The 18,847-nt window shown below is 35.1% G+C and overlaps 1 protein-coding gene across 2 annotated transcripts in view; it reads right to left on the reverse strand.

Annotated features, from left to right (window-relative positions):
• Nucleotides 1-14,493, reverse strand: part of dpy (fibrillin-like protein dumpy) — a 324,918-nt gene extending 310,425 nt beyond the window's left edge. Inside the window, exon 1 of one of the 2 annotated variants that reach the window (XM_074124745.1) lies at nucleotides 14,240-14,493. In XM_074124745.1, the coding sequence (XP_073980846.1) occupies nucleotides 14,240-14,252 (13 nt within the window). In that variant the 5' untranslated portion in view covers nucleotides 14,253-14,493. The remainder of the gene's footprint in view (nucleotides 1-14,239) is intronic. The other variant, XM_074124746.1, reaches the window with a different exon arrangement.
• Between the last annotated feature and the right edge of the window lie 4,354 nt (nucleotides 14,494-18,847).

Here is an 18,847-nt window from a genome sequence, read left to right on the forward strand (position 1 = left end):
GTGCAGTGACATTTTCACCTCCTCTTCCTGACAGAACCTACAGAGGCTATCATACACCAGGTGCCCATGAGATGCATGTGTTTTGTGAGCCTGCATAGGCCCAGTTAATAGGCCTACAATTATCCTTATAGATCCCACGGTCTTGACGGATTAATTCTGCAGTAAGGAAAGTGATAGCCACGAAGAAGGATCCTACTGTGAAGATAATGTTCAAAGAACTTTACATTACGGAAGTCCAGAATTATGGCCAAGAACAGAGGACCTCTACGGTTCTTTTGGAAAGTCTTTGAACAATATGTTGTTCCTTTCCCCTTCAAACCCTCGAAAACAATACATAGTTAATGAACAAACAGTACCAAAAATAAAATAAATAAATACTATGTTGTTTTTAAGACCATAAATTACAAAGGAAGGTATCTTAAGAGAAAAGTAACAGGTGTAAGAGGATGTAGAAGAGAACTCTTACTGGCAGCCACAGACACTGGAGTCGCAGTCATTTCCGTCACAGCACCTCTCCCCACTCTCTTTATATAACCCACCTGAATCGATTATTCCCATTATTGTTGTTACAAATACATCACTAAATACCACTTGAAGTTGTTCTTACACAAACAAGCTGAAGACGCAAGTTTCTGGGGAAGTTATTGGTCCACATCATTTGAATAAAGTTACACAATTCTGAGAGAAGATATAACCCAAATTTTGGGTGAACCTCCAGTGTATTATGTCAAATAAATAAATAAGAAGAATTCCTCTTAACTGGAACCCAGCAGTAGAGATGGAATTCTGTGCGTTAAAAGAGAAATCAAAGTGAAAAATTTCCGTTTTTAGTAATTCTGTCCATAGTTGTTGTAAAATTGTCATCATTACATAAAACACTACTATACTAACAGCCTTTAGAATCACGTATTCTTTTACTGGACAACTAAGTGTGCGAATTAAAAGGTAAAATATTTAAAAATCATTTATCGAGATGTTGCGAAATTCCCCCACAAACCGGAAGTCGTATTTCCCCCCCCCCCCCAGTATTTCTAATAATGTTTTTTACCCAAAACAGGAAAAAAAAAAATGACTAAACCAAACAAATGGAGATGATCATTGACGTGCATTCTAATTGGTTAGCTTTAAAAGATAATTATTATACAAGAAGAACTTTTTTTAACACAAACCAAATTAAATTTCAACACTTCCTACAACTTTCAAAAATTAAGTAAAAATAGACCTTTCTGTTCAACTGATTTTTCTTCGAATTAACTTATTGAACTCCAAACAGTACTTTGAAGGAAACGTCATACATTAAATGTATACTTTAGAGGGTAGCTTAACCCTTTCAGACCTCCAAGAAGCATTTTGTTGGGAAAATGTGGAATAACAGTTAATATTATATCTACATAGCAGGCGCCACGATAGCCGAGCGGTTATAGGCTAGACCCGCAAAGCTAAGATGTATTGCGGTATTAGTCTATGTCTTGCATTTTATTTAATGGTTTAATATGAGGAATTTATAGTAAAGTATGTTAGGCGGTTATAGGCTAGACCCGCAAAGCTAAGATGTATTGCGGTACTAGTCTAAGCCTTTGCATTTTATTTAATGTGTTAATATAAGGAATTTATAGTAAAGTATGTTTGTTAGTCGGCACCATCCACGACACCTAATCAGGTAGTTGGATGAACAGCCCGCCAGAAAAAATAGGAGATTACTTTACTTTTTTTTTATATCTACATAGCTGCAAAAGGTGCGAGTCGTTTTCGAGAAAAACAAAATCAATTATTGAAAGAGGCCTTTCTGGTAGGTCGATGATTCTAGTCAAAAATTTTTCCACGATCAAGAATAAAACTTTTTAGGCTCAAAGTAAAAAATATTTTAACAAGAAAAAAAAATGTGAAAAGATTTATTTTACAATTCTGCAATATTTTGATTTGTGGTTTATTTTTAGGCGGTCAGTTAACCTAAAAAAAAAAAGGTTAAAGTACAAAAGTAGCCTGCTTACACCTGCTTGTTGTATTCATTCGCACATTTTTGTGGCGAGGGGGGGGCATTGTCGTTAGAAAGGTGGAGGCTGAAACAGGTAAGATACTCTGCAAGTGTGGTATGTAAGTATGTACGGTGTTCGGTGGAGAGTGAATTGGCGCACGGTACGTTTGAAAGACCGCCTCTAATTTAGTCCTTTTTCTGACCGCACTATCCTTGGTCCAGTCGTCCTCTAATAACATCCATCTTCTGCATTTCCTCTCTGAGTGGGAGAGAAGAGAGAGAGAGAGGTGCTTGAAGGTGTCTTTTAGTTCGTACTTGTTGAACATAAGAAGACATGACTCTCGGTTGGAATCACCTCTCTTCTACTGGTTTATCTTCATCATCCAATCCATCCACAGTTCGGACGATCATGTCGTGAACTCTCTTCCAGTGTCGTTAGTTTACAAGTAACCATTGCTGGGACCAACATCATGCACACAACTACCACAACGTCGTACTTAACGCAAACTTCGTGACGGTCACTTGTACCCCCCATCGCTAGCTTTGGTCTTTTGGGATTCTTTTCTCCCTCTTCCGCTCCATCAATCCCTCTCTTTTTCTACACCCAAACAGGACGAATCAGCACAAATTGTTATAACAGCAAATCAACGTCGAAACCTTCTCTTTCTCACTCGGTCTTCCTTGAAGCATTATCGCTCATTTTTTGGTCACCCGTAATTTCTTCATGTAATTTGCTTCTCACTCCATCAAAATTCTTCTCTCAAAAAAATTTTTTTTTCTTTTTTTGCTTACTTCAATCATCATTTTTTGTCTAAAAAATAACATCTTCTTTTCGTTTCTTTGATGATTGTGCTTAGACAGAGAAATTGTGCTCTTATTTGTATTCCGCCTGGCAGTTTTTACTTTCTATTTCCGCTTGCGAGAGCTTTACCACGTCATATCATGTACAGCTGCCTCCATGAACTACTTACGTCAGATGTAAAGTTTTGTTATTAGTCAAATAAAAATTTTAAAAAACCGGAAATTTACGTAATTACGTACGTCTCAAATTTGTAGAACTTAAATTTTTTTACATCTTTATTTTTTAAAGGAATCCTGAATTCGAACTTTATTTATCCAATGAAGGACTTCCGTTTCAAAGCACGAAGAGAGAAATCTCGTGAAAATACTTTAGACAGCCTAGATGGCCTAATTCTAGGCACCAACCATCTTGCTAGTCAAGATACTGCGTTGGATGCACTTACACAGTGGTGACCCGTTGGGAAAAAGTGACTGATATAAAATAAAAAACAGTATTTTTGTTTTTAATGATTTAAGGCGCGTCAACATCTAAGGTTATTAGCGTGCGGAGCTTTTTTCAGTGCACTGCCGGCCTCCGGACAGTGTTCTCTCGTTACAGGCAACACTGTCCATCACCGGACAGTGTAAGAAGCTCCTAGGAAGAGAAAATCTAAGGGTCAGCTAGCTGGATTCGAACCCGGGACCTCTGCGTAGGAGTCCAGTACGCTAACTGCATAAGAGACCTCCATCCCTTCCATAAAAAGCAGTATTATATTTATTTTTAAATTATAATCATTTTTATTCAAAATATACTCCTATGTGGGTCAAAAAAAATGGCTGCAACCTTTTTTAGTAGAATGTTTTAAAGCTCTCTCTATACTCATTTCTTTGGTATACTGCCCAAAATGGTGGTCGAAACCTTCTAGATATCCAAAATTGAGTCAAAACTCCTTCCTTTCATCGCTATTTTTACAACTTTGGATATAGCCAGTAGTGCGCACGGCGCTAAATCAGGCGAATATGGTGGGCGGAGGTGATCAAGCACCAAGATACTTGTTTTCGGCCAGGAAATCACGTTCAAATCTTATTCTTGTGAGCCCCCGGGAGTTCGTTTTGTCTGTGCAGTAGCAAGTCTATGACCCTCTTGCTTCCGATATTCGGGGACGAACTGGTCCATGAAGGGTGCGCAAAAACCCCGTATCTGCAATAATTACAGTCTGACCATATGTATGGCGCGCGTAGTATCGTCACCTTTTCCATTGGACGCTCTGTCTAGATTACTAGGACATCCGCTATCCCAAGTAAAGTGTCCGAGAAGAAACGGACTTTTAAAGGTCGATGACCTCAGCGGTCGATGCGCTTAAAACTAAAACTTCAATTGATGAAGTAACACCCTTCAAATATCCAAAAAAAAGTAGATAAAAGTGACGAAAAGCCTAAAAGCTTGTACATAAAATCCAACCACTACAGTGTCGTTCAATGAGCATCAACCCTTCCTTCGGGCTCCAAAGCACACCTAAATCTGGAATTTATGCCCGCTTTTCCCCCCATAATATACTAAAACATTATAATTAGGCTAATAACACCAGCCGGAACATCCTCACAGCACTCTCTTGCGGTCGTAAACTATATTAATCGTCGCTATTGTCCGAGCCAGAAATAATGACGTCAATTAGCATACGAAATCATGAATAATGGTCCGCCGGCCTGGTAAGTTGGTAAAAGGAATCTTTCATACTTGTAACAGGAAGAAATAATTAGCTGACAAAAATTTTTTGTTTCGTCATTTGTATGATGTATTTTTAGATTTTTTTTGAACATGTTTCTGTTACAGTTTTAACGTCCGGCCTTGACATTTCTATCATTTGACGTAGCACTTCTTATTCGACAAGATTACAGCCTTCAGAGGGCTATTGGCTGTGGTTAGACTAGGCTTCTTCTTAATCGAACTTTGTGGTATAGCCGGCCATTTAATACTACGCTGTCTTAGCCAATGCAATTGCTTAGGGTACAGGAAGTGCATCGCGTCTGTTGCAACGATGTCTAAATACAACTCGTGTCGGTAAACAGCGTGCGATTTCTTCCAAGAGCGTCGAACTTACTTTACTCAATAAAAATTCATTTTATTTAATGGTTAATATGAGGAATTTATAGTAAAGTATGTTAGGTTAGGTTAGAGGATAGACCCGCAAAGCTAAGATGTATTGCGGTACTAGCCTATGCCTTGGATTGTATTTAATGTGTTAATATGAGGAATTTATAATAAAGTATGTTAGGGGTTATAGGCTAGACCCGCAAAGCTAGGATGTATTGCGGTACTAGTCTAGGCATTGCATTTTATTTAATTAATGGTTAATATGAGGAATTTAAAGTAAAGTATGTTTGCTAGTGGCCTCCGTCCACAATCACCTAATTGGTAGTTGGACGTAAAGCCTGCCTGAAAAAATAGGCAATTACTTTCCTTTACTATTCCTATCCAGTCTCTTAAAACCACTAAACAGTCAGCTGTAAGAAACTCCTAGGAAGAAAAGGAAAAAAAAAAATCTAAAGACCAGACGCTGGATTCGAACTCTGGATCTCCGCTTGGAAATGTTCTGGACGCTAATCCTTGCCTTAAATTTAAATTGATTGCCTTGCTTCTTTAAATTTACGTACATGCCAGATTTATTATTATTATTTTAAGTGGCGCGTCAACATTTGAGGTTATTGGCGCCTATTTTTTTCTTTAATTGTTATTTATTGTTTTTTTTTTTTTTTAATAAACCAAATTAGGCCATTATACGTTTGGAAACTTAAATGCACAAATTATTGCAATAAATTAGAAAAATTAGAAATATTGGTTACTGAGTATTAATACTATAATGTTGTTAGCCTTATTGTTAAGCCGTAAAGTCCAGGAAGATGTGAGGTGAACATATAAACTCAAATTTGATTTTACAGAGCGCACTACTAGTTCATATAATACTGTAAAAAAAAGAGTTCACCATATTAGACTTGACATATTAACCTAACTGTGAAGAAATTTTAATGTGCGACTAAGAAGTAACATTATCCTTTTATTGGGTCTTTTATTGAAGCCGCTACCTCTCGCATGAACAAGATGAACACTTGAACTGTGCTCCTTTTCTTAGTAGAAATATTGGAAAGTTACTCCTTACAGAGTGACAAAAGAAAGTTTTACTTTTATGACCAAAGAAATAACTATTATTCAACGATTGCTTTAATATATATATATTGTATATATTTTTTGTGACAATATATTAGAACCAATTACGAATGAGTTTGCATGAAGATCTGACACATCTTTACAAATTTCACCATCTTTGATTTCTCTTAAGAATTTTCCCTCTAAAAGTTTCTTTCTTGAGGAAATTCCAATTATTCTCTGACACAGTCAGTCAATTTATTCATTTCTTCTTAATAGAAGGAACTCTTGAAATAGTGCCAACATTTAGAAGTTTAGTTTTTAGGAAAATGCGTCTTTAATATAGATTATTTTTTTCTATTTGGTCTAATATATTGTCACAAAAAATACATTTTTCGTACATTTTTTCAAAGAAGTACATTCATAAGTTCTCCGTCTAAAGAACAACTTCAGAACAATTAACTATTCCGCGAAGTATATAATGTAAAAAGATTATTGCTAGTTCCACACAGCAGCCAGTTTTTCATCTCTCTGTGTGTTAGTTTGCTTGGATTTATTCTCTTTTATACATGTTTAAACAGGCGTGAAAATGACCAGTCACCCTGAGACTTCACCGACTTCTTTGATCTTACTAATCCGTGTAAACATGGTCACGGTAATGTTTACACATATGATATTTTTTTGATATATATTTTTTTTTGGGGGGGGGCCGATCTGGTTGAGTTTTAGAGGAATAAAACTGTGTATGTTGAAATTTATTAAAATAGCTCAAGGAATGGACTAGAAAAAAAAATAGTGCTTCCAACCTTAAACCGGTCTGTAGACTTGTTAGTTCTTAACATTTTGAACGTTTTTATCATCAATTTTGAGCGCACTTACTACCGGTTTAGGGGCGCCACGATAGTCGAGCGGTTATAGGCTAGACCCGCAAAGCTAAGATGTATTGCGGGTACTAGTCTAGGCCTTGCACTTTATTTAATGTGTTAATATGAGGAATTTATAGTAAAATATGTTAGGAGGTTATAGGCTAGACCCGCAAAGCTAAGATGTATTGCGGTACTAGCCTAGCGCTTGGATTTCATTTAATGTTTAACATGAGGAATTTATAGTAAAGTATGTTTGCTGGTCGGCTCCGTCCACGACACCTAATAGGTAGTTGGGCGTAAAGTCCGCCTGAAAAAATAGGCCATTACTTTTTTTTTACATCCAGTTTAGTTCGCGCACTTTGAATTTGTTCATAAATTGAAATTCTTTTAGGTTATAATTTGAATTTTCACTTAAAATAAATTTGTGTCAGTAGACACATTATTGTGGTATATTCTCCGCGTGCTAACCACTTGACTTCTCTGTGATGGTTTTATTTTAATTATTATTAAAAAAAACAATTACGAGGATTTACAGACGATTAAATGCAGTTAAATTATTAAGATATTTATCACAACACTATAATCGAAGTCAATAACAATTCAATGTCAAAATCAAACTGAGTAATTAAAATAAAAGTGAAATAACTAATTTCCGGTAGCTGTTATCTCGATCTTAATTAATAATAATTAAACGGTACTTCTAGAAAATACCACAGTTTAATTTTTTTAATCAAATTAGCTCCATAATTTAGAACATCTGTTTGTTTGTCAGTCTGTGTTGGAATCTTTTTCTATTATGTATATAGGGAAAGCATTTTACCTTGACACAGTATTTCTCTTCACTATTGGCTAGTTACTCCCCAACATGGACATTTTTAAGTCAAGAATAAACTTAACGACACAACATTGTGTAATACTTAATCTCATCGACAACTCATCGGACTTTCCGTTTTGGTTTTATATGGTGGACCAGGCATGATGGACCAGGAATACTAGAGACATTGATAAATAGTAATCGAACGAGAATTCGACTTCACTTATGTTTCCGTCTCACACAAACATAAGTGGAAATCGAATTTTCTACACCAAACTGATTAGTTTAGACTGAAACCGGTTAGGGATACAATAAATATGCGTACTACGACAGATAAAGTCGATATATTCATGTAACTGAATAATCGATTCAGTAAAATGGAACTTCCGTTTGATCAAGACCAAAATCTAGATTTACGTTCCTGGATTTGAACTTCCTGCGATACTACACACCAACAAACACTTTTCCACTAACTCAGAAGACCCTAAAAACAGTTTATTTCCGCTGGAAATACTCTGCACGATTGAAGTATTTCCGCTTACGACTAAGTGAAAAAAAAACCGTTACTTTCTGACGCAAGTGATTATCTTCAAACGTGGGATTTTTAACAATAAAAGGTTTTAATTATCATTAACTAACTATATTTATAAATGTTAGACTCGTACACTATAAGCTGATGAACATGGTGAGTGAATGCACTTGAAAACTACGGGGCATTTCCTGCTAGCTGGGATATTGTTACGTGCTTTAAACAAGTACAGAAGTGGCATATTAAAGGAGATACAAATATGGATTAAAATGTATTTTTCCAGAGATATGGACCAAATAAATATTTAAGACTCGATCTAATACACACACGTACATACAAACATAAAATTCTCTAGCTAACAGAAAAGTAGAATAATATTTTTTTTTTTCATTAAATTGTGTTTTTTGTAAAAAAAAAAAAAGCTATGCTTTAACTTTAACAGCTGTTTTTAATGCATTCTAATTATATGCACTTGTGTTTTATTTTGTTGTTTTACATCAAGTATAAACCCAAACAATATACCCAATCAAGTGTGGAAGAATATGTTTAATTGTAAATGCAATTTTTTTTTTTTAATAGCCTATTTTTTCAGGCGAGCTTAACGTCCAAACTACCAAATTAGGTGTCGTGGACGGAGGCGACTAGCAAACATACTTTACTACAAAATTCCTCATATTAACCATTAAATAGTAAAATGCAAGGCATAGACTAGTACCGCAATGCATCTTAGCTTTGCGGGTCTAGCCTATAACCGACTAACATACTTTACTACAGAATTCCTCATATTAACCAATTAATAAAATGCAAGGCCTAGACTAGTACCGCAATGCATCTTAGCTTTGCGGGTCTAGCCTATAACCGCTCGGCTATTGTGGCGCCTGTAAATGCATATATCTTGCTCATCGTTAAATTTTAAATCTTTTCATCAAATTTCCAGCACATCCTGTTCTTGAAAAAAAAAAAAAATAATTGTGACACTTCTTTTCAAAAAAAAATTTAAGCTTCCCTTATTTAAAGTGCCCATTACTAACTTACGGGATCTATCCCATAAAGTATTGGGAAAGAGGAGGTACCCTATCTTCGTTCCCTCTTAGGCTGGAAACATAGTGGAGCGGCGAGCAAGGCGGCGATGATAGCTGCTTCAAATCAAAGTGAGCGACGAGCAGCGAGCAAAGAGTCGCATGCACATAGTGACGAGTTTAGTCGCGTTCTCCTTTTGACAAAACAAGATGGAGGAACTATTTTTATATGAAAATTCTTCGTTGAAACTTTGGTATTTGCAGCAGCTTAGTAGTAGGAGCTGCAGTGTACATGACATAAATAAGTCTAGAAATGAACTTGGTGAATTTCATCACTTGTACCATCAACTTCGGGAGCATCCTGGCAAGTTTCATGCGTATTTTTGAATGTCTTATCAACACTTGATTACATACTAGCCCAGTGTAACCCCATTAATCAAAATCAAATTTTATTGTTTTTGAATAATACAACTCACAACAAAAGTTAGGCACAATATAGAAAAATTAATTAAATACAAATCTGTGTAACCCCATTAATCCTAGCAGTTACTTTAAGGTTAGAAAAGAATAAATAAAAACAAAATAGAAATATATGCAGATAAAAAGAAATTAGTCAATTAAAAAAAAACAATAATTTTATTAAATCACTTTATTATTACTAATAATTATTAAATCAGTCGTAAATTAATGTTGTTCATCTGAAAAACTGGAGTAGTACGACGCTACAGAAGGATTGGAGAACTCGTTCTGATCAGAAGTAGTAGGACGTGAAAATTTAATTTAATTTTGCCTAGTATTTAGATGAAAGTTAGCATTAAGGGATTGAGAACCAAATTAAATGTAGCAAAAATTACCTGAATTCTCCATTAACTACTAATTGTTAATTAATTTTAACGATTAATTATTAATTGTTAAAAACTGTTGTAGCTTCGCAAATATTACGGTCCCACAGAGGTTTCTTTAAACAAACTAAACCAATAATGTATCAATATCCATAACCTTTGAAAAATAACCTTTACAAATTGAGCGCGATGAGAGCGAAGAAATCAAACATATCATAACGCTTTGCTCCACTCTTTACAGATAGCGTTGCTCTATCTTCGCTTTGCTCGCCACTATGCGCGGTCCCATTTGTTTACTTGTGTTTGATTTCGCCGCTTTGCTCTTCGCTATCATCGCCGCTTTGCTCGCCGCTCCACTATGTTTCCAGCCTAAAACATTAGGTAGTATTTCCAAAATTAAAGACGATTTTGATACTTCTGTCTAAAACTCGGAAGTGCTTTTTTTCTAACCTGAAAATAAAAAACCCCTTCTGCGAATAACATAAAACTAATAGGACAAAAATGTTGGTCTGTTGCTGACCATTTTCATCCTTGTTTGGAAGTACTATTTTCTCTATCTAACTTTTAAAATGACTGGTAGAAATGTAGCCAATGATTTTCATGGAAGTGGCCACCTTAATTGCTTCTATGAACTCGTTCATTCAGTCCCCCCCACGGTGGGGGAATGATCTGGTGAAAGATAGTTTTATAAGGTAACATGAAATCGAATTTAGTAAAAAAAGAGAGAAGAAATAGATAAAATAAATAAATACTTGGAAGACACTCTCTAATTCAATAAAGTGAAAACTATGTCACTTTCAAATGTTTTGGTTTATTTATCTTACTATTACTTTCTTTTACTGGGTTCCGGAAGTATCGCGATCGCATTAAATTTTCGATTTTCAATTTTTACCGGAAATAACTGTTTTTTGCACAAAAAAAAATTGGTTTTTAGAAAAAATAAAAAAAAAAAAAAGCCACAGAAAGCGAAAAATTTAAATTGGATTTTAGAAAAGGACCTGACTGCTGGAAGAACACTTTTCATGACGATTTTTTCCCTTTTTTTTTGAGGTTTTCTCAAAAATGAATCCCAAGATTTTCTTTAAACCAAGTCTACAACTTTTTTGGAAAAAGTTTCGTAGGAAAATTCGATGAAGAGCACTTATAGGAAAGAAGGATGGGTAGGCTTTCTTTTATAGGACCATATGAATATATTACATGGTTTTGAGTTCACCATATTGAGAGGAAGATATTAATTGATGTTGCTTAAAGCAAGAGTTTGATAGAAATTCCAGAACTGATCAGCAAAATGAGTTGAGAGTGCAACTTAACTTCAAAAATTATCAATTTCTTAATGAATAGCAAAAAAAAAAAAAAAAAATGATAAGTCCAAGGAAATTACTTAAATGTCAGAAACTTGAATGGAAGAGGAGAATTTCAGACATCCCCCACCTTTACCTACGAAACTCAACTTGGCGTAAATCTACAGATAAAGATTGAAATCTAGGATCTTTTGAGGGAACGTATCTGATTATTTTAAAGGCGCTACGAATAGCCGAGCGGTTATAGGCTAGACCCGCAATGCTAAGATGTATTGCGGTACTAGTCTATGCCTTGGATTTTATTTAATGTGTTAATATGAGGAATTTACAGTAAAGTATGTTTGCTAGTCGCCTCCGTCCACGACACCTAATTTGGTAGTTGGACGTAAAGCATGCCTGAAAAAATAGGCAAATACTTTACTTATTTACTTAGTGTACAATAATAATAATTATTATTCTTTTAAAAAAGTTTAGCAAAAGACTTAGCTGTCGTTCAGTTTCTATGTAGATAGAAATCGTATGTATTTAATGGTTACATAAATAAATAAATAATTTATTCAAGATCTGAGACTTTCATCTGAAATAAGTGATATTAGAGAGTCTGCCAAAAAGGTGGAAAGGTGACGTTAGGCTTTAAAAATTATTATTTGGCGTATTTTTACGGTTCTATCGGATATAAATAAATGGCAAGAGGAAATGGATTTGTAAAATTGAGCTGCAGCAAGGAAATTTTTCTAGGAGCTTCAATTCTTTTTTTTTTTTCTTTCTTTAAAAAAAACTATTATAATGGACTCCACCCCAATAACAAAAAACTTAATCCATTATTGCTATAAAAATAAATCGCACTTCGGTGTCTATCCTATTAATAGAAGAGCCGAAAAGAAAAGAAGCAAGTATTATGCAGGATCACGTGCCGACAGGTCGAAGGCCCGTCTTAATATAATGCAGATTAAAGAGCCTTTTCTTTAACCACCATCTTTTTCGATCTTTTTTTTCTTCTTTTCTTTTTCGCCATAATTTGGCCAAACGCTTCAAGGGCAGAGTGGAAAATCAATTCTATGATCATGATTTTTACTTTCTCTTGGACCAACTCCGTTGGAGTACAGAAGATGGATTTTTTTTTTTTTTTACGATCATGTTGATCAGACAAAAGAAGACGACGTCTTATAAAGGAAATCACGAAATTTAAAATTTTACTGCAAATTTTGAGTCACTTAAATCTAAAAAGAAAAAAAAATTGAAGGAGAATAAAACAGATGTATATATATTTTTTTTTTTCGACCCGCAAAGCTAAGATGTATTGTGGTACTAGTGTAGGCCATGCATTTTATTTAATGTGTTAATATGAGGAATTTATAGCAAAGTATGTTCGGCGGTTATAGGCTTGACCCGCAAAGCTAAGATGTATTGCGGTACTAGTCTAGGCCTTGCATTTTATTTAATGTGTTAATAAGAGGAATTTATAGCAAAGTATGTTCGGCGGTTATAGGCTTGACCCGCAAAGCTAAGATGTATTGCGGTACCAGTGTAAGCCTTGCATTTTATTTAATGTTTAATATGAGAAATTCACAGTAAAGTGTATTTGCTAGTCGCCTCCGCCCACGACACCTAATTGGTAGTTGGACGTTAAGTCCCGCTTGAAAAAAAAATAGGCGATTACTTTACTTTTTTTTATATTTATTTCCCTCTCTTTGACAGATTTTAACGAGTCATTGATGATTAGTTGGAAAGGGAATCATTCAACATTTAAAAAATCTGTGTTAATTCCGAAGTTCTGGATAATATATTCAGCGAGTGTAGTGCTACCCCTGACGATGAAAGGAAGACCAGTCACGGATACAATAAATACGCGTGCGTTCTTCTTTCTCTAGTTAACGTATTTTTACTTTCCCCAAATCGCAACACAGTTGGTGCTCTTTCTGATATTCAACCCCAAAATAAAAACCCCATAACCATTTTGGTGATTAACCTTTACTTTAATTTTTTACTCTAATTTATTTATTTATTTATTACTGATCCCCACCCCTCCAATTAATGTTACCATCTAAACTTTCTGCGACCGGAAGCGTAATTTAACTGAACGGTATTCCTTTTAATTTGTGTCTTGTTTTGGCCATTTTCACGTTAAAGATAATAACGGTGTTTTTTTCTTTATCTTTGAACTTATCTTTAAACTTTGAATGTTAATTTCCTTTAGGGTTTGTTAGACCATAAAATTGCTTGTTTTTTATTTAATGATTATTATAATATTAATGAAAATTTATTATATTTTAGAAAATTCTACGGGTTCAGGAAGAGGAAGTTAGAAATGAGATCTATGGCACGTCTCAAAAGCGCTGATTTTTTTTTAAATATTAGGTTGTAAAAGGTATGAGTTGTAGTGTTTAATGCTTTTTTTTTTTTTTGCCCCAGAATTATTCGATTTAAGGGGACCTCAGAGGCTGAAATAGTGGCAAAAAAAAAGGTTAAACTATTTTGTTTCGAGTTTTGAGAGCAGACTTTTTTTTTAATGTTTTTTTTTTAAATTAATTTTTAAAGATAATTTTGAGGACTTTGATGGTTTCTTGGATGGAAGTATAGTTGGGATGATGAGATATCCACTTAAGGAGATGCTGAGATGGAATAGTTGAATTATCCCGATTTTGCCCAAAAATAGTCGTATTTAATATAAAATATCGTAAAAAATAATGACGGAAATTGGTAATACACTTTCTTCCTTTATAAAAAAAAATAAGTTTTTCTTCTATTATTAAAATTAACTAAATATTTAATAAAAATCCCACGTTTCAAAAAATAAAAATAATCTATTAAATTAATTTCCTTCAAATATAATTTTAATTTAAATTAATTAAATTTAAGAAATAAAAAATAGGGCAGCAAAAATCGTTAAGGGCCATTTAATCCAATTACGCTACTACTTTCCTTATTCGTTAAAGTCACTCAATCAAAAAGATTCGTAAAGACTTACCCGTTGTCTTCATGTCGAAGAGGGCGCCATCCAGACGTTTGTCTCGGATGCTGATATTAAAGATGTTGATTTTTTTTTAAACTTATACTATTAAATTTGATAGTTATTGATATTAGGATTGTTCACAATATATAAAAAAAAAAAACAAAAAAATGTTAAATAGTAAATAGTGGTAGATATAGGTGTAATAAAATTGCACAAGCACACTGTCTGGGCTGGTTGTCGGCCCCACAACGTCTCGAAAGATACTGAAGAACCAACTGTGAGAAGAGTCCCCACCTCTTTACCCTTTTTGACCATACATCCCTCTCTTACTTGGCCTTCCCACACAGAGACACACACTCACCCGCGCGCGCGGGAGGCTTCAAGTTTGCGCCCCTCCCCTCTTCATACTCGCTCTCTCTCATCCATATTTTCTCGATCATTTTACCATAACTTCATGTCATAAAATTTCTTTACGATTTAAATAATAATAATAATAATAATAATAATAATATTAATCGAAGAAGACCTTAACAAAAGATTTATGCGATCTGAAGAGAGACCAGGGTAGAGCGCCAAGGTAGCCGAGCGGTTATAGGCTAGACCCGCAAAGCTAAGATGTATTGCGGTACTAGTCTAAGCCTTGGCATTTTGTTAATATGAGGAATTTATAGTAAAGTCAGTTACGCGGTTATAGGCTAGACCCGCAAAGCTAAGATGTATTGCGGTACTAGTCTAGGCCTTGTATTTTATTTAATGTGTTAATATGAGAGAATTTATAGTAAAGTATGTTAGGCGGTTGTAGGCTAGACCCGAAAAGCTAAGATGTATTGCGGTACTAGTCTAGGCCTTGTATTTTATTTAATGTGTTAATATGAGAGAATTTATAGTAAAGTACGTTAGGCGCTTATAGGTTAGACCCGCAAAGCTAAGATGTATTGCGGTACTAGTCTAGGCCTTGCATTTTATTTAATGTGTTAATATGAGGAATTCACAGTAAAGTATGTTTGCTAGTCGCCTCCGTCCACCGACACCTAATACAATTGTGGTAGTTGGATGTATAGCCTGCCTGAAAAAATAGGCAATTACTTTACTTTTACTTTAATCCTAAGTATTTCCAAGACTTTTACACCATCTGAACATCGTTTACTTCTACGATGAATTGGGAATATCTTAGCAGTTACCATCCCTCACGAGTACCTCAAAAAAAATTCAATATACTTCAATGAATAAGAAGTATAATTCTCTAAGATAAGGCGTTTTTTTTTTTTTCCACAGCAATCTTGAAATCAGAAGTATTAATTGATTTATTGCAGTGCTGCTGAGATTTCTACCTGCAATATTAATTTAAATTTAGATAATTTACAGAATTCATGGCCATGAAGATTGACGGCACCATAATTAACTACAAGTAGATGGCTAACGAATCTTGATGGGATGTTGGCGGAGAGGAGAGACTGGAAATTGGAAGCTTTAAAAAAGAACACACTGATTGGATTAGAAATGGTCTCCAAATTGAATGGCTAGATCTACAGAAACTTACCGAGCAGACCGTTATATCAGTTGGTAATTATCAATATAAGATCTGTTACGAAAGGCGAGGCGGAATAAGAAGTGGTTTGGGCTTTAGATCGCGGCTAACTCTGCGCACACTCTGGTGGCGTTCCGCAATTTGATCCGCAATCTATTGCCTAATAACCAGTCTAGCCAATAATCATACCTCTTCTGACTCACCACCTGTACTCTCCTCGGCCCTACCTAACTAGTCGGCTTATTTTTAAACCCGGGGAGTACACTCTTAAACTATCAATTAGCAACCTTTCTCTCTTTTTTAGTGGAATTAGAGGAGCTTATGATATCTTCCTTACCCACCTCCTACCACCTCAGACTCCAATCACATCATATTATTGATTCAATTTAAATAATACAGGAAGAGAAACAGTTATTACATACACGTATACGTTTCTTTGCAACCGCAACTACTTTTTTTACAAGTTCGAGATCCACACGTCTGTCAGACTGTGTAAGTTTATACAGCGTAACTAAAAAACTGGAAAATTTTACATTTGTTCTCCTGATACTCCTGGAAGAGGGGGTCCAAAAGCTGATGAACGAAATCGTTTAAGCGCAAGTGCCACTTTAATGGTTCATTCTCCCCCCCCCCATTTTGTGGAGATTTCTCCATGTTGGTTACTAATTACACTGACGTAATTGCTTTTATAACTTACTTGAAACATTTTTCAAACAAAATGGGCATTTCTATTGGTTGCGCTTATCTCTAAAGGGACTATCATTTAGATCTACAACCTCACTCTGCTGCATGAGTCCCCTAGGTGAGGAAACAATGCACCCACGTTCTCTAGTAAAGCACTAGAAAGAGAAGTAGAAGCTGGAAGTTAAGGATAATCACCTCCTGCTCCAAACTCACCTCTTCCTACAGTAAATATATTGAAGATAGCTTCCCCAAAATGGATTCTAGGTAGAGTATATCCTCAAAATATAGTTTTTTTAGAAAGAAGTCTAAGTATAGGGGGCGATGGAAGAACTCCGTAATTAAAAGTTAAGTAATTGCCCATTTTTTCAGGCCGGCTTTACGTCCAACTACCAAATTAGGTGTCGGTGGACGGAGGTGACTAGCAAACATACTTTACTACAAAATTCCTCATATTAACTCATTATATAAAATTCAAGGCCTAGACTAGTACCGCAATACATCTTAGCTTTGCGGGTCTAGCCTATAACCGCCTAACATACTTTACTATAAATTCCTTATATTAACCATTAAATAAAATCAAAGGCCCTAGAATAGTACAGCAATACATCTTAGCTTTGCGGGTCTAGCATCTTAACCGCTCAGATACCGTGGCGCCTAAGTCCGTAATTATGTTATAGACATGGTGCTACTTCTATGCTGCAACTCTCGTCCTACCCCTAAGACTTTCTATCTTCAAAATAGCTCCCACAAATTAAAGAGACGAAGGATGTTTTAGAATAAGTTGGAAGCCGGGTAGTCAGAGATAATGCCGCTAAATGTCCTATGCACCCCCATCTAACTTGAATTTTTATCATTTTCCGGGGAAAAGTCAATTGAGGGCCCTTCTGGAGCAGAAAGGCGAATAGGTTTTCCTCTTAAGTGCCATTACTGTTTTCCGTGCCGAATTACCACCTATAAAACAAATATTAATAAGAATCAAGTGTGGGACTGATTTTCCATATAAGGGTGATAATCCGGTGACCGGAAGTGCCACTTTTCCGAACAGAGTTTTCCAGATTTTCTCGCAAATGGCTCCTACGATCTTCTTTACATTTTGTGCAAGCGTTTACGACCATGTAAATCTACAACTTTTAGCCCGTAAACATTATTCCCGTAAATTCGATTACGGATACTTAAGCAAGCGGAAGTGGGTGGTAGTTTCCTTCTTAAGTGACAAGAGCAAACTTGTGAGTTAGAATGGCTGAAACAGAAAGTGATGCGAGTGATCACCAACAGTTTGTAAAATTATTATTTTTTGCACTGTTTTGTTAGAAATTTCAGTACGTAAAAGTTTTTAGCATGTTTTTTCATGCAACCTCTGCATGTTTGTCTGTTTCTTAGTTTCTTTGGTGCTTCGTTTCAAACCATATTATTATTGTGTTTCTTTTTTTTTTTGCCAATCCAACTTCTTAATTGTAGAGGATAGAGTATTAACGATGAAGTCTTGAAATTACGACTGTTTCCGTTAACGTATAACAATAATACAACTGAGCGAGTGTCTAACCTTGGACTTCATGAATCCTCTTTCATTTCACTTTTCCCCACTTGTGCAATAAATAACCTCGCCATTTATGTAACGAACTATTACATATAATGCATAAAATATGCAACTTCATTCCATAAAGCAACAGAAAATGTTTAATGCAATTCGACTAACGTCGGTAATGGATAATTAAAAAACATCGAATTAAATTTAATTGCATTTTGTTTTAAGTGGCCATAAATGGAAATATTAAGTATGGTGTTGAATTTATAAAACGAAATTTTAAACGGAAGTGGATTTTTTATTTTAGTTCCTCTCAAAAACGCACACATCTATATCGGAAGACATGAATCTTTCTTTTACTGCGATGTGTATGAGACTTGAAATTTGATAAAAAAAAAAAAAAAAAGCTGTGATTTATCCTAGTTAAGTGACACATCCAGAGAATCGGTCAAACCTCCAGAAAATGGTGCGCACAATCGTTGGATCGTGTATCCAACCGAATCATTCATAACGACCTTAATATCCGTTTCCAGTCTGAGATAACGCCAATCCGCTATAGAAGAAAAATTCCCACCACCTTATATGACATACGAATCCTCAAGTCTGTCTGTTGCCTGTCTTCCCAAACAATTCCTGATCATCCTCCCTAAACGCCAATCGCCTCATGATTTGCTCCAGTGAATATATCTGGTTAAAGCTACTAAACATCTTAAGCGAAGATGAGCACCACTTCGCGGGAAGCAGAGATGAGGAAAAATGTAATCAATTAAATTCCAATTGAATTTAAGAAACAATTAATTTTAATCAATTTTGGGTTTCGACTGTTGTTGGTTGATGATTTTTGGGGAATATTGAGGTATTGAAATATTTAATATTGAAAAAATAA

Source organism: Rhodnius prolixus, unplaced genomic scaffold, assembly GCF_049639745.1.
Source record: "Rhodnius prolixus isolate KJV_2025 unplaced genomic scaffold, Rpr scaffold_3, whole genome shotgun sequence".
In the NCBI taxonomy this organism is placed as follows: domain Eukaryota; kingdom Metazoa; phylum Arthropoda; class Insecta; order Hemiptera; family Reduviidae; genus Rhodnius; species Rhodnius prolixus.